Raw genomic sequence first — 25,031 nt, 5'->3', positions numbered from 1 at the left:
TTTGTTTTTTTTATCCTCACCAGAAGACATTGTTTTTTCATTGCTTTCATAGAAAAAGATAGAGAAAGGAGGGAAAGAGGAAGGGGAGGAGCCAGAGAAGGGAAAGGGAGAGAAACATCAATTGGCTGCCTTCTTGTACGCACCCCAACTGGGGCTCTAACCCACAATCTGGGTGTGTCCCCTGGCTGGGAATTGAACTCTCAGCCATTCAGCATACAGGATGACACTCCCACCAACTGAACCACACCAGCTGGGCCTTGACCTCTTGTGTTTCAATTCTATTATTCTTTCAAGGTTTGGATTAAGACACTTCTTGTGAGTGAAATGTTCACTATACTTCCTAAACTAATCACAGCACCCTTCCTGTTAATTTTACTTTTTTCTTTCCACTATGCTATAACAGTTCACATTCCCTATTAAACTAACAGATGGACAAATATCTTAGTCCATCTGAGCTGCTTTAACAAAGTGCCATCCATTGGGTAGCTTATAAACAACAAAAATTTATTTGTTAAAGTTAAGACAAAGGTACAAGCAGATCTGATGTCTGGGGAGGGCCTATTTCCTGGCTCACAGATGGAGCGTTCTGGCTGTAGCTTCACATAACAGAAGGAACAAAGGATCTCTCTTGAGTCTCCTTTATAAGGACACTGTTCCCAGTCGAGACTGCCCACCTCTCTCCCAGAGCACTCACAACCTAATCATGCCCCAAAGGCCCCACCTCCTCAGGCTACCATCTTGGAGGTTGGGATTTCAATACATGACCTGGAAGCAGAATGGGAGTGGAGGAGACACACAAACACCCAGACCACAGCAACACATATCATTTCTAGCAGCCTGCACAGAGTAAATACTCAAATATTTCCTGAATGAACAAAACTCAACCACCAATTTATGTTGTTATTACTACAGCAGAAAAAAAAAACCGAGAGAGACAAACATAATAGAACTGACAACACATCCCCAGTCCTGGCCTGTGGTAATAAGGGAAGCTGGAGGCATTGTGATAATACATAGAAAAATGCTCTTGCCCTTCACCTCCCATTTTCTAGACAGACACTGTAGTGCAGAACAGGTGTGTCGGCCAAGAAGGACTGAACGAAATGACTCGGTGCTAATCCCTTCTACTTGGACTTGACTTGGTGAGGGTGCAAAGAGAGAACTCCGGGCTGCCCAGAACCTCTAGGTCGGTTGCCTCCGTCTTCCCCACTATGCTGTAAAAATGCACACTAACACTTTCTAAGTACAGCATGACGTGGAAAAGATTGGGGGGTACTGGTGTAGTCAGGTAGACTGAGAAATGAAAGCAGACTCTGAGGTGAGAAAGTCCCAAACTCAAATCAAAGTTTTCTATTTCCACTTATACAATCCATGGCAAATGGCTTATCCTCTTAAAGCCTCAGTCTCATCACATATAAAATGGAGAAAATATCAGTATGTACCATAGTGGGTAGCAGACAGAGGTAAGGATTAACTCAATACTGTTTATAAGGCCCTTAGCACAGTGCCTAGCACAAAGTAAGCACTCAATATTACCTCACTATAATATTACCTAGGTAGTATTAGATTATGCCTGTATTATAGTACAGCTATATTTACTTCATTTTTCATCAAAGGCTTAACATTCAGACTCCTTTCCAGCTGGAAGAAGGGGCAAACTGGGTCTGAAATGCTGGGAGACATTAACTGGTATGGTGAGTTTTTTAAGGCACATGTACTTACGTGCTATTCACATGTAAAAGTCTGATTAATATATGACTCCATCAGAGAAGCTTACATTCAGACAAATATCTGTTCCTCAGACTCATTACATTTGTCTCTCCCTAGTGTGTTGTTAGCTCTTCCCATAAGAACGTGAGGCTTCCTTCACTTAAGTTGCGTATCCAGAAATCTGACTTTCTGAGCTATTTCCTATAGAAAAGTTCTGCAAATATGTCAGAATTATAAATAGGCTCTACCTAGGGTTTATTAGCATTTTTAAAATTACACTCCAAATAAAACTGGGCACTGAAAGTATGTTGTGCCCAAAATGTGGTCTCCATAATTATTCCCACCTTGTAGATGACCACTTACAGAGAAAACGTAACTGACAGATAAAAGAGGGGAGAACGCTGAAGAGAAGAAATACGCTGAAGTTAAACAAAAGTTCAACAGCCAAAAACAGGGAACGTAGTTAGATTGGTGGGGTTAGATGCAGGGCAAGAGGTCCAGATCTGGAGCAGATCTGGATGTAATCAACCAGTAAAAACAGCTAAATCCAAAGGAATTATGTTTTGAAAAGAACACTTTTAGACAAAACAGAACCTTATACAAGGTAGATGTGAACAGCCTAATATCTATTTAATTCATGTTTGGAACGAAAAGAAACAACATTTGACTGCTGAAGTGAGGTTAAGCAGAGCAGAATTAGAACTTAAATTCAGTAAGCTAAAAAAAAGGAGACTTGTGAGAAGATAATGTTTGAGATACACAATAAAATTCTAGTCAATCTCTTTTATGGCAACAGCTGTTAGTAACATTCCAATTTCTGCTTTATGTCAAAGTTTCATATTTCAATTATAGCGTATTCTTAGTGTGGCAAATTTGATCAGAAAAATTAAGTAAATCCTATATTCTACAACATAGTTTCAGACTCATAAAATTTCCAGTAGTTCATAGCTTTAAAAAATAATCTTTTTATAAATCTCTTTGGAAATCTAGTCAGTAATTTTTCAACAAAATGAACATTAATATTAGAAATAAAATGATGTCCTTAAAGGTAATAAATGTAAAATAAAGTTTAAGATATTTCTGGTTTCCTAGAATTCTTGTATCTTAAATTTGAGAGATTGCATTTAAACAATAATTGATTATATCTAGCGAGCTTAAGGCTTGGAACTGTGATGTCTAAATTAAAACAACTAAAATCCTGAATATGTACCAATTGCTGTTCAAATAAATCTTCAATATCTCTCTGTTTACATTTCATAAAGTAATCAATTCATGATAAAAGATCAGAAATGATTATAAATATACGCTAATGTAAACTTTCTTCCTCTTAAGTATTTATCAATAGCGCATTAGGAAGTAGTAATATAAATTTAATTCTGTTCTAAAATGCCACACATTTGTCCCACTTAAATGGCACAATGGATATTTAATATTAAATGACTTGGTGCACTACTTGTTACTTCCTTCACGTTAGGTATTTAAGCAAAAAAGCAGAAAACACCCACGAACAGAAGATGGGAAAAGGAATGGAGCAGAGAGGGAGGTGGGGGAGGAAGGGGAGAGGCTGAAACAGGGCTGCAAGCAAAGCCATCATCGGGACCAGCAGGCAGCTTTGATTCTCCAGTTTGATGTCTGGTCACAAGAGAGAAATCCCAGATTTCTAATAGCAATAATCAGAAATATTCATTATTTCAAATAAAAAGATTAATAACCCAATCTGATGGTATTTCTAATATAGTTAAAACTATTTCATATATAAAATCAAAAATATATAGAGTCAGGCACAAATAACACCCCTTTTTATTACAAAATCTTTTATTACAAAATCATAAGCATGTAATTCTGTGACATAACAATATCACACTCAACACGCCATATGACATTTTTAGGTGAAATGTTCAAATTAAAACTATAAATTATTATAGCTCTATTACACCCTACCAACCACACTCAAGCAGGCCTTACTTCTGCTGGACCCTGTATATTAATACTATTTTGACCAAACTTTTATCGTCCTTAATTTCGAGGTCTTTCTATTTAATTTGACCTTTTCTCTCAAAAAGACTTTCCATCAAATTGTACTATTTAAGAGTATGAAAATACTAAATCTTTTGTCATGTTCTTCACTTACATTTCAAAATATTCAATTGTTATTCAAATAACTTCTTTTGTATTTTTAAAAGATTTTATTTATTTATTTTTAGAAACAAGGTAAGGGGAAGAGAAAAAGAGGGAAAGAAACATCAGTGTGTGGTTGTCTCTCACACGTCCCCCACTGGGGGTCTGGCCCACAACCCAGGCATGTGCCCTGAAAGAGAATCAAACTGGTGACTCTTTGGTTCCCAGGCAGGCACTCAATCCACGGAGCCACACCAGCCAGGGCTCTATTGTATTTTAAAGTAAATTATTCAAAATTACTTCTACCTCTGCCTCTAACTACTGTATAAGCTATGACAAATCACCAAATTCCTCAGAAACTCCATTTCCTCACCAGAAAAGTGACAATGCTCTATTACATAATCTCTACTTTCTTTCCTACTCTAGAACTCTATGATCCTATGAAACACTAAGTATTGGTAATATACACTTTATTTTGTTTTTTAAAAAAGATTTTATTTTTATTTATTAATTTTTAGAGAGAGGGGAAGGGAGGGAGAATGAGAGGGAGAGAAACATCAATGTGTTGTTGCCTCTCATGCGCCCCTTACTAGGGAGCTGGCTTGCAACCCAGGCATGTGCTCTGACTGGGAAACGAATCGGCAACCAAAGGGTTTGCAGGCAGGCACTCAATCCACTGAGCCAGGGCAGTAATATGCACTTTAAATGAAGGACTTATTTTGGGGGGAATGTTGCAACACATCGAATTAACAACACAATTTGCTTAGAGTTCATGAATTCTTTAACTTGTTATATTTAGGCTAGAAGAAGCAAGCATCAAGATATATAAGGTCTGTCCAGAAAAGTCCAGCCAATATAACAAGAATGATTTATGCAACATTGATGTAACCAGGCAGCCAAGGAGAGAGGACTGGAAAGTGCATGTGTGAACAATAACATCTTCACTATTACACTAGTCAGTGGGAGCAACAGACACAATTGAGTGAGGATGTGTACTGTGTGGCCATCACATTCAAAATGACTGAGTGAGCAGAGCAATGAATCTGAATCAATTTTGTGTTAAGCTTGAACATTCCTCCACGGGAACTATTTGGATGTTCAGAAGAACACAGCTATGGGCAGCTGGTGATTGACAGCTTCATCATAACAAAGCACCCTGCTCAAGCATCACCTCTTGTGCAGAGTTTTGGTGAAACATCAAGTCACCCAGGTGACTTAGACTGGCTACAGCCCAGATTTGGGATCCTGCAACTTTTGGCTTTTCCCAAAACTAAAACCACCTTTGAAAGGGGAGAGATTTCAGACTATTGATGCAATTCAGACAACTGGGAGAACTGTGTGAGGCCCCAAGGTACCCAGTTTGAAGGGGACTGAGGCATCACTGTCCTATGTATAATGTTTCTTATATCTTGTTATCGTCTTCAAGAAACATCTCTATTTTTCACATTACATGGCTAGATACCTTTTGGACAGACTCTGTCATATGTCAAATCTATAAAGTACTTCCTACAGTAAAAGGATGACTTTGAGGTTTGGCTTTACTATAATAAAGAACAACAAATGGAAGGAGTCTAAAAGAATGGAAAGGAGGGCAGTGATGATATTACAGAGACCAAAGATGTAGAATCAAAAGTTAGTAAATATTTTTAAATGTCCTCTTTGCAGTATAAATTCTTTAACCTCCATGCAAGAGACTACATATATAGGACAAATTTATCTCACCTTTCCTATTTTCTCCCTGTAAAGCATTTTAATATCTACATTGACTGCTCAAAGATGAAACCACACCCAATATGACCACATACATGTCTAGCCATACCAGCTGAGTTACATGCTTGCCAAGAGTCAGCTGTTTCTCTCCAAATGTGTTTACATCATTTGTATTTGTTAATGTAATTATGTAACTGACCTATATATTACATAAACCAAAAAAGGAAGAAAGTGTTTTCCTATGAAAACTGAGTTAAATGCTTGGAAGGCAATAGCTAATAAGTACGGTTTATACAACAAAATGACTCTAGACTACAGCTAGAGAACTTACACTCAAAGAAAATGCTTTGGCAAGTGAGCAGATATTTACATATGCAGAGTACAAATAAAGTACATATACATGTACTGATTTTTTGGAGACAGTGTTAATGAAAACAAATCTCACGCCGCTGCCACGAGGACAGCTTTCCCTGCATAGCCTCTGTCCCCGCAGCTTAGGCCCCAGACGGGACACAGGGGAGCAGCCTGCCCTGAGTGCACCACAGACCTGCAGTGGGACACAGGGCTGGGCCAGCGACCTGCTTGTTCTATGCCACTAAGAGTCTGTGGTTGTTGTTTACACAATAACTGACTGATACAACAGTACAACAGGAAAAAATAAATACTAAAAGCATTAAAGAGCTCCTACAAATCAGCACAGTAAATCAAACAATGAACAATGGGTAAAAGATATGAAATCAAATGGCTAATCAGTAATAATTATAAAATTCTTAGGACTCAAGTGAGTTCAACAAGGTTAGCTGACTGTAGTAAATCTCCCTACTTGTTTCATACCAGTGGGAGTTGCTGGTGATTTTAAAAGGTGAGGAGAGCAAAGTTTTATCTTTCACAACAGTCCCTGAAAATATCTTACAATAGCATGCTATAAGGTAGGTTTATCCAAAACACTGGATTGGCCAAAAGGTCCATTTGTTTTTTTCTGCAGAATGGCTCTGGCAGCACTTACCTTTAACTTCATTCAAAACAATTTTGTTAGATTCTATGGTGACAGTCATCACATTAGTGAGCTTTTAAAAAAACTCATCAAGCCCTGGCTGGTGTACCTCAGTGGATTAAGCACGGGCCTTTGAACCAGAGTATCGCGGTTCGATTCCCAGTCAGGGCACATGCCTGAGTTGCAGGCCAGTTCCCAGCAGGGGACACACGAGAGGTAACCATACATTGATATTTCTCTCCCTATCTCCTTCCCTTCCCCTCTAAAGATAAATAAATAAAGTATTAAAAAGAAAAAAAACTTATCAAAATTGGTGAATTTTTATGTAGCCATTTTAATATTGGATGTGGAACAAATATGCAACATTTTCAGCATATTATGCTTTATTACTTCAAGAAAGGTAAAAACACAACTGAAATGCAAAAGAAGATTTGTGCAGTGAATGGAGAAGGTGCTGTGACTGACTGAATGTGTTGAAAGTGGTTCGTGGAGTTTCATCCTGGAGATTTCTCGCTGGATGATACACCCACAGGTCTATGATCCACAACTGGTCTACGTGGACCAGTTGAAGTTGACCGTGACCAAATCGAGGCATTAACTGAGAACATTCAACATTATGCCACGTGGGAGATAGCTGATGTACTCAAAATATCCAAATCAAAAAAGTTATCAGTGAAAATGAAAAATGTGTCTTTTATTTTATGGAAAAACATACAGACTTTTTGGCCAACCCAATGTTAGAATTTGGAATTATCCAGTTGAAAAACCAGTTTTGAACATTCAAGCAAGAAACAGAGTTAAGATATCAATTGTGCTTCCAATATTATAGTCTGACGTTTCTGTGATAGCAGAAATCAAATCTCATCAGCTCAACTGCTTTTTATCATCTGACTTTAAATATCATTCTTGTTCTGAATACACCTAAAGAACTCAAAACCATAAGAATGACATGCTTCATTTCAGTGAACAAATCACTTAAGAAAGCACAGCTTGGATCCGAGCAGCTTGGATTCGGAGGTCCTAAGCAACTTACTCTCTAAGGTCTTGAGATCCCTGTGTTCTGCACCCCCTTTTATTTTCCATTTTAGGATGACAGGAACATGATAAACAGCCAGCACTCAGCTACCATCAAGGTCCCACCAGTACGAAGAGTCTTTGTGATTGACAAGAGAATATAAAAAAGGGAGGAGACCCACTTTTTCCTTCCTCTAGGGAAGACTCAGGCTGAAATTTTAGAACTTAAAAGCTTCTCCTATCCCAGCCAGCTCACCTTGCAGGTAAACACCTTCTTGGTTCAGTGACTCAGTCACACACTAGAAACAGAATACATACTGAAAATTGATAATAGTGGAAAAAATATTATTTTACTGTGAATTTTAGCTCAGCGAGTTATAAGTAATGCACTTCTGCTTCCAGTAAGCACCATCTCTAAACCTACACCGCATGCAAAATAAGCCTACATACATGGATATTTTATTTGAAGTTTTAAGGATGCAACTGGAATAAATCCAAATACTTCCAATTGTTGCTATGATTTTTTAAAAGTATATAGAATAGATCATGCAATAAAAGTATATAATATACCATAAAATATTAATACACTTTCCATCTATGCCCTGCTACTCATTTCAGTGCTTTTGTATACAAGGGAAGTGATTTTAAAACACTTCCCCTAAGCCCTGGCTGGCGTAGCTCAGTGGATTGAGCACGGGCCTGCAAACCAAAGGATCGTGGTTCAATTCCCAGTCAGGGCACATGTTTGGGTTGCAGGCCATTTCTCAGCAGGTGACACATGAGAGGCAACCATACATTGATGTTTCTCTCCCTCTCTCCTTCCCTTCTCCTCTAAAGATAAATGAATAAATTTTTTAGAAATAAATAAAGAAAATAAAACACTTCCCCTAAAATAAAAAGAAAACAGTGAAATTTTTCTTCAAAATACAATTAGTAACACTATATAATAAATATAGTTTATGAAATATGTACTGAAAATATAACTAAGTTATGAAATGATCATTTGTATTTCCAAAGACTGCAAGTCTACTCTGTACTCCAAGTAAATTGGAATGTATTAGCATCAGACTCCACAAATAAAGTGCATTCGAAGAGTAACCTATGACTTTTCATTCTCAACAAGAATGTACCAGACTGACATGTGAGAATATAGTCACTAAAAGCCAACATTTTCATATAAATAATTTATTTCAATTCTTCAATCTTGTTTTTTCTCAAATTAATAAACACATTTGATATTGCACCTTTGATATCTACACATATTTCTGAAATTCCTCTTTGTTGGCAATCCTATAAAACTTTTTTAACTGTACTTTTCAAATGTCGGCACCAAGTAAAAAAAATCCTTAGCTCATAAGTACCAAAAAATGTTCATTCTTACTGAGACAATTTTGTGTTATCTCAGACATACTTGTGACTTCTCCCACTACTTCCCTTCAAACTCTGGAATGCCGTATCTCGGGACGAGCAGTGTGCCTATTACAAACTGCGGTTCTGACAGTGTGGACAGAGAGCTGACAAGCCTTGCAGGGCCCCTGAATATTCTCCATCTGTCACTCTCGGAGGGAATGCTCCTCCTTCAAACTCACCTGAGAAAAAGAGAAGTTTCCTGATGTCCCTGTTCCCTTTCACTATGGCCAAGGGGCCCACAGACACAGCAATGTCACTGAGACGGAGCAACGAAAGGTTTAATGGTGGGGACACAAGAAATCCCGTGTCGCCGTGCAACAAAGATGTTTCCTCATCGGATTTGTCTATAAGAGGCTTAATAGATATAATTCACGTACTCACTATTACTCGCTACATAGAACTCACTATATATAATAGTGAGTATATAGAACTCACTATTATATACAGTGAGGAAAGATGTTTCCTCATCGGATTTGTCTATAAGAGGTTTAATAAATATAATTCACATGCTATTAAAATGGTTTTTAGCATATACACTGACTTTTGTAACCATCATCACAATTACTTTTAGGACATTTTCATCAACATTAGAAAAACAACCCACATCCATTAGTAGTCACTCGCCACCCTTGCAAGCCCCCTTGCGTAGACAACATCAATCCACCTTCTATTTCTATGGATCTATTAATCTGGACATTTCATGGAAAGGGAATCATTCAACATGTAATCTCCACAGCTCAATTTTAAATAGAAAACCGCCCCTAGTCACTGTTTACAAGGTGGCAGTCGTTAGAAACACACGGTGACCCGTGAGGGAAGCACTACTGGCATCCCCATTTAAGATGAGAAACCCCGCGCACAGAGAGGCTAAATAACTTGCCCCAAATCACAACACCACTTAGACAGACTGAGGACTGGGACCTACACAGTCTGGTTCCAAAGCTCATGCTCTTAATGAACTCTGCTACACAACAGCCTCCCTTGATTGCCTCTAACAGAACTCAAGCAGTAGAAAGTAAACAAAGAGAAAGGCTTGGAAAAAAAGAAAACAGTGAATTATAACATTCCTCCTAGCTGGTAAAGCAAGTAATTACACTTAACTGCTTCAAATTTGAACATCTGTATCAGCAAAGTCTAGTCTCCGAATTTTCTGTGATCAGTAACAATGCTCCCTAAACAAGCAGCGGACATTTCAGCACACAGGAGAGGGTTCTCAGAGCGTGGAAGAACAGCTGCTTGGGAACATTGTTTCAGTCCCATTCCCATCGTTAAAAAGTTACCACCGGTTTCTTAGTGAAGACTATGGCTTCTAATAAGGTGTTGGATGCGCAAACAGACGTGGGTGCAAGTGTGAGTGTGTGTGAATCCTACAATATAGAAGATACTGTGTTTCTGGCTCTGTTGGGCTGCCTATAAACTAAGGTGGTAAAAGAAAAGAGTATCGATGATGAGGAGGAGGATGATGAGGATGATTTTGTTTAGCAGTATTTTTCCACAGTGAGCAAAAACTCCGGCTGTTTTTCTAATTTACAAGACACCATGTCCCATCATAAAGTAAGTTTTGTCATGACGTTTCAAATTTAAAGGTCTCTCTAGGCATTATATCATAACTACATAAAGCCAAAAGGTGATTCTTGACAGTGTCTGCAACCATTTCATCATCTTTTCATAGAAAAACATCTTCTAATTTTTACATTTATTATTTATAAATTATACTCAATTTCAAATAATCTAAATCCCATACGTGCGTACACAGATTATAAATATGTCCACCTGAATGAGATGGACTAAGTTAAAAATGATGACTGAGGAACTGGGTGTAAAAGTCTGTATAGTTGGGATGATAGTTTTGGATTCCAAGATAATATGTAATATTAACATTTAGCCATAAAATGGGTTAAAAATGAGCAAAAAAATTAACTCTAAAAAGTTTATAAGGTCAGACTTCATTTACAAGACCCCACTAAAACATTTCTCTTTGGGAAGGTATGTTACAAGATGGTAGGGGGTCCTATGTCTCTAATCACCATGGAGCTGACAAATGAACCTTAGAATGCCTAACCCGGAGTTTTAAGTTTTTAGATAAAAACATGTTTGTATTTTACTTATTTTTTTGCTTTGTGTCGACCACATTTTGACAGATATCTCTCTCGCACACACACACGTCTGTCTAGAAAGTATTCAGTTATGTGCTGTGAAAAATAGAGATATTTACTGAAGAAGATACAAGATACAAAAAACATTGTGTGAAGAGCAATGATGCCTCTAAGTCCCCTTCAAAGTAGGCACCTTGGGACCTCACACAGTTCTCCCAATTGCCATCAAGCTGCCCTGGTTGTATTTTCCTGAATCTCACTAACATTTTGAAATCTCTTCCCTTTCAAAGATGATTTTAGTTTTGGGAAAAGCCAGAAGTTGCAGGATGCCAAATCTGGGCTGTGGAGGGGTTGAGTCACCCAGGCAATTTGATGTTTCGCAAAAAAATTCTGCACGAGACATGATGCATGAGCAAGCACATTGTCAAGACGAAGCTGCCAATCACCAGTTGCCCATGGCTGCAGCCTTTTGAATCATCTGAATAGTTTCAGGAATGTTCAAGCTTAATGCAAAATTGGATGCAGTTTCATTGCTCTACTTGTTCAGCTATTTTGAATGTGATGGCCACACAGTACACATGCTCACTCAATTGCATCTATCACCCCAATGACTAGTACAGCAAAGTCATCACTGTTCACATGTGTGCATTCCAGTCCACTCTCCTTGGCTGCCAGCTTACACTTTCCTTTAAAAAAAAGGAAGCCTATATGGAGACAGTAGTTGGCCTACAGCGTGGGGTAGCAAGCAGGGGTTCAGGTTAATTTTTGTGATAGACACCTGAGATACTAATGAATTTCATTAGAGAGTTGAAAAGCCCTTAACAGCTGTCATAGTCCATTCAGGCTATTATAACAAAATACCAGGACTGGGTGGCTTTTGGAAACAATGGAACTTCACTTCTCACAGTTCTGGAGGCCGGGAAGTCCAAGATCAAGGCACCGTCAGTCTGGGTATCTGGTGAGCACCCACTTCTTCATCGAAGGCCATCTTCTCACTGCAGTCTCATATGGCAGAAGGGGCAAGGGGGCTCTTTCAGGCCTCTTTTATAAGGGCACTGATAGCTTTCATTAGAGCTCTGCCTCATGGTCTAACAACCTCCCGAAGACCCACCATCTACTAATATCACCTTGGAAGACAGGATTTCAACATATGAATTTGGGGGATACAAACTTTCAGACCATAAGACAAGTTTTCTAATTTACCAAGCAAATGATATACCAGCAAATTCTGGGAAAAATACTGCCCTATAACTACACCAAATGTATACAAGAATAAATGTAAATCCTTTCAATACAAATAGCCACTCTATCCAAACTTCATAACTAAGGCCTCCAATTACCCCACTTCTTCTAGCAATTGTTTCCTTTTTCTTACCCCTCTTCTTTATCATTGTTCCCTCCCGTACAGGCAAAAGGTAAAACAGAGTCAACTGCACATAAGCAGGGTCAAGTGCATGGCAGCTCTTGGCTATGAAAAGATGACAAAAAAGATACCTTTTTAGAATCACCTGTGGCTGTATTCGGTTGAGTTATGATGGACTCTGATGCAATATCATGCCTAGAGAGATCTGCAACATGGAGGGAAAGGATACCTGTTTGGTTCCATTTTTTAACCATTTTAACTGTTTTAGATTTTTTAAAATCCAGTTTCAATGGATGAGCTAGCGACTAGTGGAGAGTAAGGCTGACTATAGAGAAACAGATGGCCGCATCTTACTGCTTTGGGAATTTGGGGCCAATAGATTTCTTCTCTCTTCTTTCTGAGTCCCCCCCGCCCCCACCCACCCGACCACCTCACCTAAGCCCCCCACAGTGCCTATCCCCCAGTATCTCCAGAACCCCCTCTGTTCCCATACTGCCTGCTGCGCTGCCTCCCTTTCAGTCAGAACTGCATCAGAGCGAGGGAGCGACAGAGGAGGGGAGAGGACTGATAGGAAAGCCCCAGTTTAAACCGCAACTCTAATCCCTTGGCTCTTAGATTTGCAGTATTAGCCTGTGTTGTTTAATTTTGGTTTTAACAATTCTCTCCCTAAGTTTTATTTTATTTTTAGTCGTCCTTTCCAATTCTGTTCTTCTATCCCCTCACTTCCCACTCCCTATGCTCCAAACTCGTGCTTCAAACATGGGGCTCTGCTGAGTGGCTCAAGAACAGGATCATTCCCCCTCCTTCTGCTTTAGCTCCAACAAATTCACCATCAGCATATTTTCCCAAAGATCTATTATCATAGGTACTATTTGTTTCTGTAGTACCACTGGCACTACACTCCCTGTACATTTTATGGATTCATTTACAGGTTAAATAAGATTGAATGATTGACTTGGAAACATAAACACAACTTAAAAAAATTATTTTCTTGCAGGAGTATCTATTCTAAGTTCTCAGAACCACAGGGAAAATTTTATGGATGAAAAACTGAAGGTGAAAGAAGCCAAGTAACTTGCTGATGGCCACAGAATCAGTAACTGGTAGGGCCAAACCCTAACGAGAGAGCTGATCTGTGTGGCATTGAAGATTCTGCAACTCCTGTTACGCCACGGAAACTCCTAAAGCCCATGGATGTTCTTCATTAAGCCAATGAAAATTCCGAAAAGTTAAAACTTTTATTTCTAATCATTAAATGTTTTAAACTCAACATTATTCATTCAAACATTTACTGGGTACTCTTTTACCCCAAATTCCCTCTAGTAATAGTCACGATGCTAAAAAAAAAAAAAAACTATTACATCATCAGGAGAAAAAATATAATTAAAGAATTTGCCACTTATTAAAATTTATCATGATTTCTTACTCCTCTTGCCTATGAAGATTTGATTTGCTGAGACTTTGGCAAAGGTAATGGATTTTTACACACAAGGGGAATTTTCCTGTCGCTCAGAACAGAAATGCCTTATTGAAAAATCTTTGTCAACATACCTGTGAATTGTCATTTTCAAAAAGAAAATATTTTGATGTTTCACAGCTACTAAAAAGTAAACTGAATTTATAAGAAGAATTACTCTTCTGTCAATAATATAAACATAATTTGTAGAACTTTGAACAATTACTTTCTTTTTCAAGATACAACTAACTGTTGTTACTACTAAATTCTGGCTAAATTATAGCTTACAAGATTAAATAAGAACATAAGACTGTATAGTGCCAACTTGACTTAGCTTAACGATGCTAACAGAGGTTAAAATTGTAATGGGTTGAAGTGTAGAGCGGGATGCTAGTATAAAAAATGATAAATATAAGCACGGCTCTTCCTTTATTTTAACTGCAAACTACATCGTGATTCATAAGGGGTTCCTATACGCAGTGGAAACTCAGAACTTCTATGGGACTAGAATAAGCTTACTGGCGATGAACAGTAATAGTATGTTAGTGGTATACACTTTTCACTGAGTTAGTAACATATGGATGTCATCCACTTCTTGAACTTCAACATCAGTGAAAATAAACACATTTTTACATTTTAAAAACTACCTAAAATGCCGTTTGTTTGTATGAAAATAAAACTGCAGCCGATTTCTGAAAGGCAACTGGATTTCTTATAGGATTATGACCTATTGAGTCCCTACTTTAGGAGTTACACTTTAGGTTTATCCTTTCTCTCCACATATTTCCCTTTGTCTTCTACTAAAAAACAGTAAACACTTATATTACTTATAAATGTCTAAGCAATTTCTTTTTTTAATCCTTACTTGAGTGTATGTTTATTGAATTTTAGAGAGAGAGGGAAGGGTAGAGGAGAGAGAGAAGAGAGAGAGAAACATCGGTCACCTCCCCTACACAACCCGACTGGGGATCGAACCCGCAACCTATGTATGTGCCCTGACCTGGGATCGAACCCGCAATTTTTTGATGTATGGGACAATGCTCTAACCAACTGAGCCACCAGGCCGGGGCTGAGCAATTTTTTTTTTTTAATCTATCTAGGAACAAGTTTCTCAAAGGCTGACGAGCAAAAAGTGAAAACAGATTTGCCACAACTTTCTACCACAGATAAGAGTACAATCACCACATGGACAGACTAATTTTCTACCTCCCCGCCAAATGTCAGATTAGTCGTATAACATAATAATAAACGTTATATCCTCAGAGAAAGTGATTTACAACATTTCGGGCCTATGTTTTCTCACCCTTTCCATTGGCTTTGAAAAAAGCATCAGTCTTAGCAATCCTACACTTTTGCCTGTCACAGGGCAGGTTTTGCCTCTTTGGTAAGCTCACTGGCTGGGCCGCCAGCTGCGGAACTGTCCTGTTTCCTGGGCACGCATCTTCTCAGGGTACACGGTTTCACAATGGTACCTTGTAAGAATGACGATGAATTTAGGAAGCCAAAAACATTGCATTTTTCCATTTCCTACCTCCTCTATACATCAGTCCTCTTTAATTTAAACCATGTGTCCAAGGCTTTCCAACAGAGCTTCAGTTCCTCCTAACCATTTATCATGACCTCTCCCAAACAGGTTTAACAATCTACCCGTACATGTTGACATTTTGGACCACATTTTAAACTATTTCTCTTCTCTTTCCCATTCCCCAACTTGTCACTCTCTCCTATTTGTGCAACCATTTTATATCTACTTAAACTTTCCCACAGTTTGTCAAATAAATTAATTATTTAAGAAAAATACAAAAGAAAAACCCTAGTCCTGTAACAACTTGCCCTTTCTCCTCTCAAACTTCTTGAGTTTGCCATATTCGTTCTACTTCCTGGTCTCACATTTATTTTTTTACATCTTTCCTAACTTTGACAAATAATTAACAATTAAAACTGAACATATTTAAAATATACAACATCTCACATTTATTTTTTAATCTACTATCCCAAATCAACTACAGAAATTTCTCTAGCAGGTTACAGCTGATCACCAGATTAATAAGCAAATGAATACTTTTAACACCTTACTGGATATATCTACAGCATTACCACTAAAGATAATGTCCTTATTCCCGAAAGTCTCTATTTCAATTAAGTTTATTTCCTAGTTTAAAAGCAAAAATCACTACTTCTATCTCCATTTTTCCTAAGGTAACGACCACTGTGCCAGGTGCTCACACATATTATTTCAGTATTTTCTCACACTGCTGGCTGTTACCGAATGGTGGGTCAAAGCAGCTTTTCTCAATAAATAAAATAAATTAGAAAAGAAAATATCCTAATGTATGACATGTAGCAAGATTAGGTATTATTCTAGGAAATGTGTGTGTGTGTGTGTGTGTGTGTGTGTGTTTATATTCACAATTCTTATTTTATGCCACGTCCAAAAAAAGCTTGAAAGCTACTGTGTGTTATTTAATCCCCCAAACTCATTTATTAAGTCCATATTAAAAACTTACATATTTCAATAATGAAGAAACTGATGCATCAGAAGTTATATGATTTGTCCACAGTCAAGCATCTGGTGTGACAGCCAAGAAAAGTCACTATTTTATCTCCTGAAGTCCAAATACCCAACTGATATCTACGTATCTGAATACAAATGTCTAAAAATACCTCAACTTCAGTATTTGCAAAAACCTGTACTCAATTTCCACCCATTTTCTAATTTGCTCAGCTTCCCGTATGTTGCTCAACCACATCCAACCTGCAATACTCATATCTCAGATCAATCCTCTCATCACCGAATCAGCACCAGAATCCCCACCTGTCCTCGCCATTCTCTCCTGGACAATTACCAAAGTACCCTCCACACTGCTTCTCACGATGCCCCCCTTTTAAGACCTTGATTCACTCTTTATGTTGCTAAAAGTAATCTCTTCAAAATAAAAATCTAATTATTTAGGGCAAACCCTCCTAGCCCACAAGTAAATGTCTGAAACTCTGAATGCCATACATCATTTTCTAGACTAAATTTTTCTGTATGTCTGTACAATCCTTTAAGAAATAGAACCTAATTAATATTTAAAGGACTTTCATTAAAATCAGAAAGTGGTTGTCCCAGATCAAAAGTTCTTACTTGCTTTTAAAGTTATTTCAAAGACACTTAAGTTTATGTAAAGGGTCCAGGACAAGCACAAATGTCTTTCACTGAGGAATTACAGGTTGTTCAGCCAATAGTGTTGTTTTCTTTTTCCTTTTTACTTGAATACCTTAATTATTTTTTAACCTATTGGGATGACACTGGTTAATAAAATTATATAGTTTCTTAAATACAAACACTACATCTTTATCTTGAGACCAGACCTGATGAGAATTCATCAACCCTGTTTTTAAGTCTGTTTAAAACAAAATAAACTTTAATTTGCACTGGTTTCTAACTAAAAATGCAATGCTTTTCAATGTTCATATCAGACTAAGATGCATCTATTGTGAATCAGTCATAGTTTGCAGATTATGAGCTATGACAACAAGCCTGAGCGTTTTCTTCTACATGTTTAAACAAACAGTTGCCTTAGTGGCTGCCTTTGCAAAAGGCAGGTAGAAAGAATGTCTAGCTAAGTATTCACTAGGATGGGATCAAAGTTGTCACAATATGCTTTATGATACCACCTATTTTAAATTACATTATTTAAAGAAAAATGAAATGAAAGTATTTCAGTTTTAAAAATATTAGTATTCTTCACGCACAGAAACAATGGTGAAAATAAAACGTGCAATGTTGAAAAGTGTTGAATGTTCCATTATTTTTTGTGCGCAACATTAAGCATCACAGTTTTGCCATGGTGTTTGTGTTGTTGTTGACTCTTTGCTTCTCAATTAAAACAGAAAAGAACTAGTGGTTCAGAAGAAACTAACTTCTTTTCTCCACAAGACTGTTGAGAGGACCCTACTGAAGCCTGAATCAACAACATGATGAATTCTTCGGCTTGAGAAAATGGATGCTCTTTACTCACAAATACACATTTGGAAATAGAGAAATGTTTTAAAGGGATGCATGAGACAAAACATTCTATCAAGTTTTCAACCAAGACTTCGGTTGGCCTGAATGTGCTCTACGGCGAAGCTTTGATAACAACGCGCACAATGGTAGAGTGACTGAACAAAGCGGACGGAGGAAGTATGTGCAGTATGCTCACTGCATATGTACTGAGAGTCTCTTTCCTTCAAAACATCCTCAAAGTATTGTATCCCAGTTCCTAACAGAATCCATACAATGTGTTGTATCGATAGTACGACAGCTGGAGGGCCAGCCACTTACAAACTAGAACCAAACTAGAACTCTCTCTTCACACACTACCTTTATTCAACCCAAGCCTCTACAGTGTTCCCAGGATTCCATTAGAATGTAAGCAACACTTGTTTCTGGTGTAGAGACTGACAATCAAGATAACTATGTATGAGATAATGTATGTGAAAAAACCATATCTGTAAAAACATAAATTATTAATAGCTGTGCAAAAGTATGATATTGTCTCTACACATTTTTATAACCACAATTTCAATACTAAAAACATCATGTTCCTTAAGTAAATTCATGCAACAAATACTTATCGAACTACTTCCCCAAGTTTTTCCTTTAAAAAATACTGGCACATTATCTCTGTTTTAAAAGGGGGTCTCATTTCCCTTTCCCGCATTTATGGGTTTGGATAAAAACACAAGTTGAATCATTTCTAACATAAAATGTCTCCCTTATGTTCTCGAAAGCCATTACCATATGGAGTCCTGGGGACAATATCATTTGATATTTCCTTGTCCAGTTTTATGCAACTGGAACTAAAATAATTGTTAATAAATGGAATGAACGTGTCCTCAAACACCTATCTTTATAATAAAATTGAATCTTAAGAATAAAATATTCTAATTCAACTGGACTCGCCCGCTGCTGGGCACAGTATATTTTGTTCATTCCGAACACAGGTACAGCTCACACAAACATAACAGTGTTTTGCTTGGTTGTAGTACTTTATAAATAGTTTTACTTTACCATTTACCAAACTTCTTTTGTTGAGTTATTCAGACTAACTTCTGCCAAGAACATTAGGAATTTGGTGATAGTGCTTCTTTTAGGAGAAAAACAACCCCTTTTCTCAGAAAATTGAAAATGTTTATCTTGGCTCTAAAACCTTATATTGAGCCTTCTGGAAAGTATTTTAAATTGTTGTTTTTAACCTAGACTTTGTGACTGGGACAGGAAAAGGTTCCGTAGCTCTGCACCAAAATACATATTTATAGGGTTGATTTTCCTTCTACACCAAAAATACTAGGTTGATGGCAGCAGTTTCCAAAGAACCATGCTAAAAATTGAGCATTATCACTATATTCAACACAAAATTTATTTTTTAAACCTCAAAAACTTCTGATGATTAAGAAATGCTAAATGTTGATCAAATATGCACTTTAGGTGTTATACTGGGAAAGACTTTTATTTAACTACCTGTTCTGTTAGGAATTTTAACAAAAAGAAAATTTACTTGATATTATATTTTCCTTCTGTGTATATCAATAAAAGATATGTTTCTAAGTTTTTAACTTTTTTTACACTTTTCCCACTAGGTATGCTTTATCTTCAGACTAGACAGAACATAAAGATAAACCACGCGAACTTTTTGCAATATTGTCTTAATAATGGGTCTCTATACAATTATGAAGTTTTGTGAAATGGACACAAATGAAACAGTCATTGTTCTTATCTCCTCTATCCCGCCGCTAAGTTATTAAAATGTAAGAGACCACAGAAATCATATGGTATGTGTGAAGCTGCACTAAATGGTACGTCAAACAGTTTCACGAAGACCACCAGCCAGCTGCAGTAATGCTTCAGTCACTAATGACTGCCGTAAGTCACTACATATTGCTTTACCATTCCTTTGCAGATCAAGGTGAAACTGTATCTGTTTTTTACTTCCTTCAAACAGCCTGGCTGCCCCTTTACAAAAATAACAGCAACATCATCATTTTATATTTGCATATGACATTTTTGATAAAGACAAAATAAATTAAAAGTATATCACTGTGCTATCCAATACTTATTTAGGATGTTCTTTTAGGAAATTAGTCATTTAAAAATTCTGGTATGGCTAAATTATCTCATTTAAGTTAAAAAAAGAAAGATCCATCAAATTTATTGAAATCAATGTTTACCTCTGTCAATTAAATACAAATTTTAATTTTAAAAACTTGGCCCTTCCTGCTGTTACTGAATTCTGCCTATATCCAGAAATAGTAAGAAAGTCTATTCAGATGAGTGCAATGACAGTGAAAAAATGGAAATTAGTTGTATTAATGCAAATAAAGACTAAAAGAAGTGGACTCTTGCTAAACAAAAATCCTATTTTCATACTGCTATGGTTGCATAACAATGACAGATGTCCTCTTTACTGGCACTGAAATCCTGGGCCATCCTAACGCCCCCCCCCCCCCGCCCCGCACATTCCTCACAGTCAATGAAAACTACAACTGACATCATGCACTAATTCAACATTTTAAAAACTATGATTAATGAGCTAGGTTACCTGCACAGAAGACTTATATTAAATACTACCATCACTTATTCTCATTTATACTTAAAATGTTAACTGTCTTAAAAGGACACTGAAGAATATATAAAATCAGGCACAAAAAACACCTATGAGAATTTGAGAACTATTAATTTACACATTCAACTTTCCATAGAAACCTACAAGTAGAATGTGAAAAAGCAAATATCCATTCGCTCTCTTTCTCTGTTTACTAAGGAGTAGGGATTTATCTAATCACTGAGAACAAAAAACAAAACTCATGCCACTCATGGGGGATATTGTTTGGGGAACACTTTAGTTACCTAGTCGATAAAAAATTACAAAGGAACACCATTTTTTCTATTAAAGTAAGTAGGTATAACAGAACATACCTGAAAAAGAACATGTACATGGCAGCTGTGATGCAGAACAAAAGGACCTATAACAAGGGAGAAAATATATTACTTGCAAAAGAACACTGGCATCGTCATTGCTGTGTCCTATAAAAGCAAAATACCTACTATTAAACCTTGTACCTGAAAAAATGGAAAGATGTGCAAAAGTACTCACACATCTTTCATTCCCTATCTTCCAAATAAACCATATCAAGACAATAGTCTCTATACACACATATATCAATGAAGTTACATACATTATACAATATATATATAATTACAACATGTACATATGTATATACACTGAGTAGAAGGATAACGAAGTTTAAGACAGAGCAGCTAATTTTTACAGATTATCTCTAAGAATGCCATTCAAAAGCGAATAAAATCTTACCATCTGCAACAAGCAGGGGTATCCAACCTTTTGGCGTCTCTGGGCCACACTGAAAGAAGAGTTGTCCTTGGCCATGCATTAAATATACAAACACTAACAAAAACTGATGAGCACAAGTAAGGTTTTAAGTAAATCTATGATTTTGTGTTGGGCTGCATTGTAGCCATCCTGGGCCACATGCGGCCTGTGGGCCATGGGTTGGACACCCCAGATTGAGGGTATTATGCTAAGTGAAATACATCAGACAAAAATAAATGCCATGATTTCACTTATGTGTGGAATCTAAAACATCTAATTAACTTTTAAAAAACAGAAACAAACTCATAGACACAGAGAACAGATTGATGGAGACGGGTTAGAAAAATGGGTGAAAAAGCAAAGGGATTAAGAAGCATAAATTGGCAGTTATAAAAGTAGTCACAGGGATGTAAAGTACAGCTTAGCAAACAGTCAATAATACTGTAATAACTATTTACGGTGTTAGACTTACTGGGTTGATCACTTTGTAAATTATAGTAATGTATAATCACTATGTTGTACACCTGAAACTAATGTAATATTATATAGCACTATAATTAAAAATTTAAAAATGCCTGAAAAAGCAAGTTAAGAAAAAAGACAGTGGCTTTTATAATAAAATCAACAAGTAGATCATAATATTCATTTAGCATTATATTAAGGTGACTACATTATTTAAGAAATGTAAAATACAGTCCAGTTGTCAACCAATTCTAATCAATAATGGCTCCTAAAATTTTAATCATCCTTCATGGGACATAATCTAGCTATTTAAAAATTCCTCTAAATACGTGCATCAGAACACAACAAATCTGGATTAAAGCTCCCCTCAAACACACCAAATGAAATACAACATGCTAAAATGTACACGGAAAGAATCCAGAACCCAGATCTGGAACAAAAGCTGGATTATACTCTCATGCCAACAAAGTTTTTCTCTTTACTTGCCGTGTGTCATTTTACATTGTTTCTACTCTTAGGTCTGAAGTTTATTGGAATCAGTCTACTTCACTGATTTCAATGATCTATCTTAATTCATTGATCTATCTTAATTCCTTTGTCTGTTTGCTCTTGATTTATTCGCTTTTGTTTTCCTAGTTTCTTAAGGGTACACATACGGGCCATTGATTTAAGATACTTTCTTTTTAAATATAGATGTATAATGCTACAAATTCCCTCCTAAGATCTGCTGTATGTATATCCTACTGATTTTGATAAGTTGGGTATTCACTTTTATTCCATTCAAAATACTACCTGATTTTGTTTTTCCTTACTTCTGTAATCCATGACCTACTTAAAAGTATGTTATTTAGGCCTGGCTGGTGTAGCTCAGTGGATTGAGCACGGGCCTGTGAAGCAAAGGGTTGCCAGTTTGATTCCCAGTCAGGGCACATGCCTGGGTTGTGGGCCGGGTCCCCAGTAAGGGACACAGGAGAGGCAACCACACACTGATGTTTCTCTCCCACTCTTTCTCCTTCCCTTCCCCTCTCTCTAAAAATAAATAAATAAAATATTAGAAAAAATTTTTGATACACACTTCTCAACAAAAGAAATACTCAGTTTATAAAATGTCAACAGCCTAAATAAACATGCAGATTAATGAGTAAAATAAATTTTTTAAAAAGTATGTTATTTAGATGCCAAATATTTGGGAATTTTCAGTGATCTGTTACTTCTTATTTGATTTTATTATGGTCAGAATATACTTTATATGGCTTGATTTTTTCTAAATTTATCGAAACTTATTTCATATCCTAGAATATGTTCCATATGTCTGGTCAATGTTCCATGTGTGTTTTTTAAAAAATGTGCATTCTACTGTTGCTGGGTGGAGGGCTCTCTAAATGTCAGTTATATCAAGCTGGTTGACATGGCTGGTTTAGCTCTTTTATATCCTTATTTTTTGTCCAACTGTTCAATCAGTTATTGATATGAGGTATCAAAATGTCCTGCTGTAATTGTGAAATTTTTTCTATAATCTCTCCTTACAGTTGTTTCAGTTTTGGGGTTTTTTTTTTAGTGTATTTTGAAGCTCTGTTATTAGGAACATAAGCATTTAGAATTCCATCTACTTTATCATGGTGAAATTGCCATCTTCAGCTCTGATAATATTCTTTGTTCTGAAATCTGTTTTACCTGATAGCAACTCCAGCTTTCTTTTAATTACTGTTAGTTTCCTTTTTTTTTAAATTTATTTTAATTGCTGTTCAAGTACAGTTTTCTGTCTTTTACTCCCATTCCATCCCCCCCACAGTGTTTTCCATTCTTTTAACAGATGTGGTCTTTATATTTGAAGTTCATTGCTTATAGACATCACATCCTTGTTTCCTACTTTTCATTCTAACTGAAAATCTCCACCTCTTCATTACAGTAGTTAAATTGTTTACATCTAATGTGATTATTGGTAAGTTGAGAATTAAATCTAATACCTTGCTATTTATTTTTATTATTTCTTATTTGTTTATTTTTTCTCTTTTCTGCCTTCTTTTTAAACTATTTTTTATGGTTCCATTTTCTTTCCTTTGTTGGTTTGTTAGTTTTTGTTTTAGGATTTATAGTTTACATCTTTAAAAATTGGTAGTCTCCATTCAAGTGATATTATACCAGTTAACATGCAATACAGAAACTTGCAAAAGTATGTAATTCTACTTGTCCCCTCCCAACCTTTGTACAACTGCTATCACCCATTGTACTGCTGGCTGTATTATAGACCACTATATATTAATCAGTTTTTGATGTCTGTGTCCAGGACCTTAAAATCATTGTTTCAGATGTGGGCATTGTTTTGCCCACATCTTGGTTGTTTCAAATACAAGTGTAATGATTATCCTGATTATCCCTTAACTGTTATTCAGTCATGACCGAAAGCAAAGTGTGGTTTTTTAAATTTAAAAATGTATATCTAAAAAAAATTCATGTTTGTTTTGAAAGATATTTTTGTTGGGTAGAAATTTCTAGGTTAACAGATCATTTTATTTCAGTATTTTGCTCAGTGAATATTGCTCCAATATCTTCTCACAGTTTGATTACAATGTGCCTTGGAGTAGTCTTCCTCCTGTTACTTGTACTAAGGGTTCATTAAGTTTCTTGGATCTGTGGGTTTACAGTCTGCAACAAATTTGAACATTTTTAACATTATTAAAACAAATATTTTTTATTCTCCCCCTTTTTAGGAAATCCAATTAATGAACAGTAAGTCACCTGAAGCAGTTCCACAACTCAATTAATGTTCTCTTTATTTTAAAAAAAAAAATCTACTCTTTGTGTTTCATTTTGAATTGGATCTATAGTAACGTCTTCAAGTTTACTAGTACTGTCTTCTACAATACCAAATAGGCCAATAATGCATCCAGGAAATTTTCTACCTTACACATTGTAATTATCATCTCTAGAAGTTTGATTTGGGTTTTTCCCCCTATTGTCCATGCCTCTAACTTTTTGTGACCTGGAATTCAGTTACAGTAATGCTTCTTTAACGTTCTTGCCTACTATCTCTAACAGCTTTGTCAATTTTGGTTTGGTATTACTTGGCTAATTTATCTCTTCATCATGGGTCAAGTGTTCTTGTTTCTTATTGTATGCCTGGTACTTCTGACTGGATATTAGACATTCTGAATTTTACCTTGGTGGGTGCTGGATAAATATTCCTGAGCTTTGTTCTGGGACACAATTAAGTTACTGGAAACAGTTTAATCCTTTAAGAGATTGCTTTGAAAATATGTTAGGAGGAAGTATTGTTCAACTTAGGGCTAATTATTCCCCACTAATGAGGTAAGACCCTTATGCCACACGTATCTTGAGA

The 25,031-nt window shown here is 36.5% G+C and overlaps 1 protein-coding gene across 1 annotated transcript in view; it reads right to left on the bottom strand.

Annotated features, from left to right (window-relative positions):
• Nucleotides 1-25,031, bottom strand: part of TMEM135 (transmembrane protein 135) — a 240,976-nt gene that overhangs the window by 60,755 nt on the left and 155,190 nt on the right. The window contains exon 6 of the mRNA XM_037142832.2: nt 20,815-20,861. Coding sequence (XP_036998727.1) covers nt 20,815-20,861 — 47 coding nt within the window. The remainder of the gene's footprint in view (nt 1-20,814; nt 20,862-25,031) is intronic.

The sequence above is a fragment of the Artibeus jamaicensis genome, unplaced genomic scaffold (assembly GCF_021234435.1).
Source record: "Artibeus jamaicensis isolate MK-2021 breed Jamaican fruit bat unplaced genomic scaffold, CSHL_Jam_final contig_64, whole genome shotgun sequence".
Taxonomy (NCBI): domain Eukaryota; kingdom Metazoa; phylum Chordata; class Mammalia; order Chiroptera; family Phyllostomidae; genus Artibeus; species Artibeus jamaicensis.
Note: the sequence above shows the minus strand (reverse complement) of the source record. Positions and strands in the feature narration are given on the sequence as shown.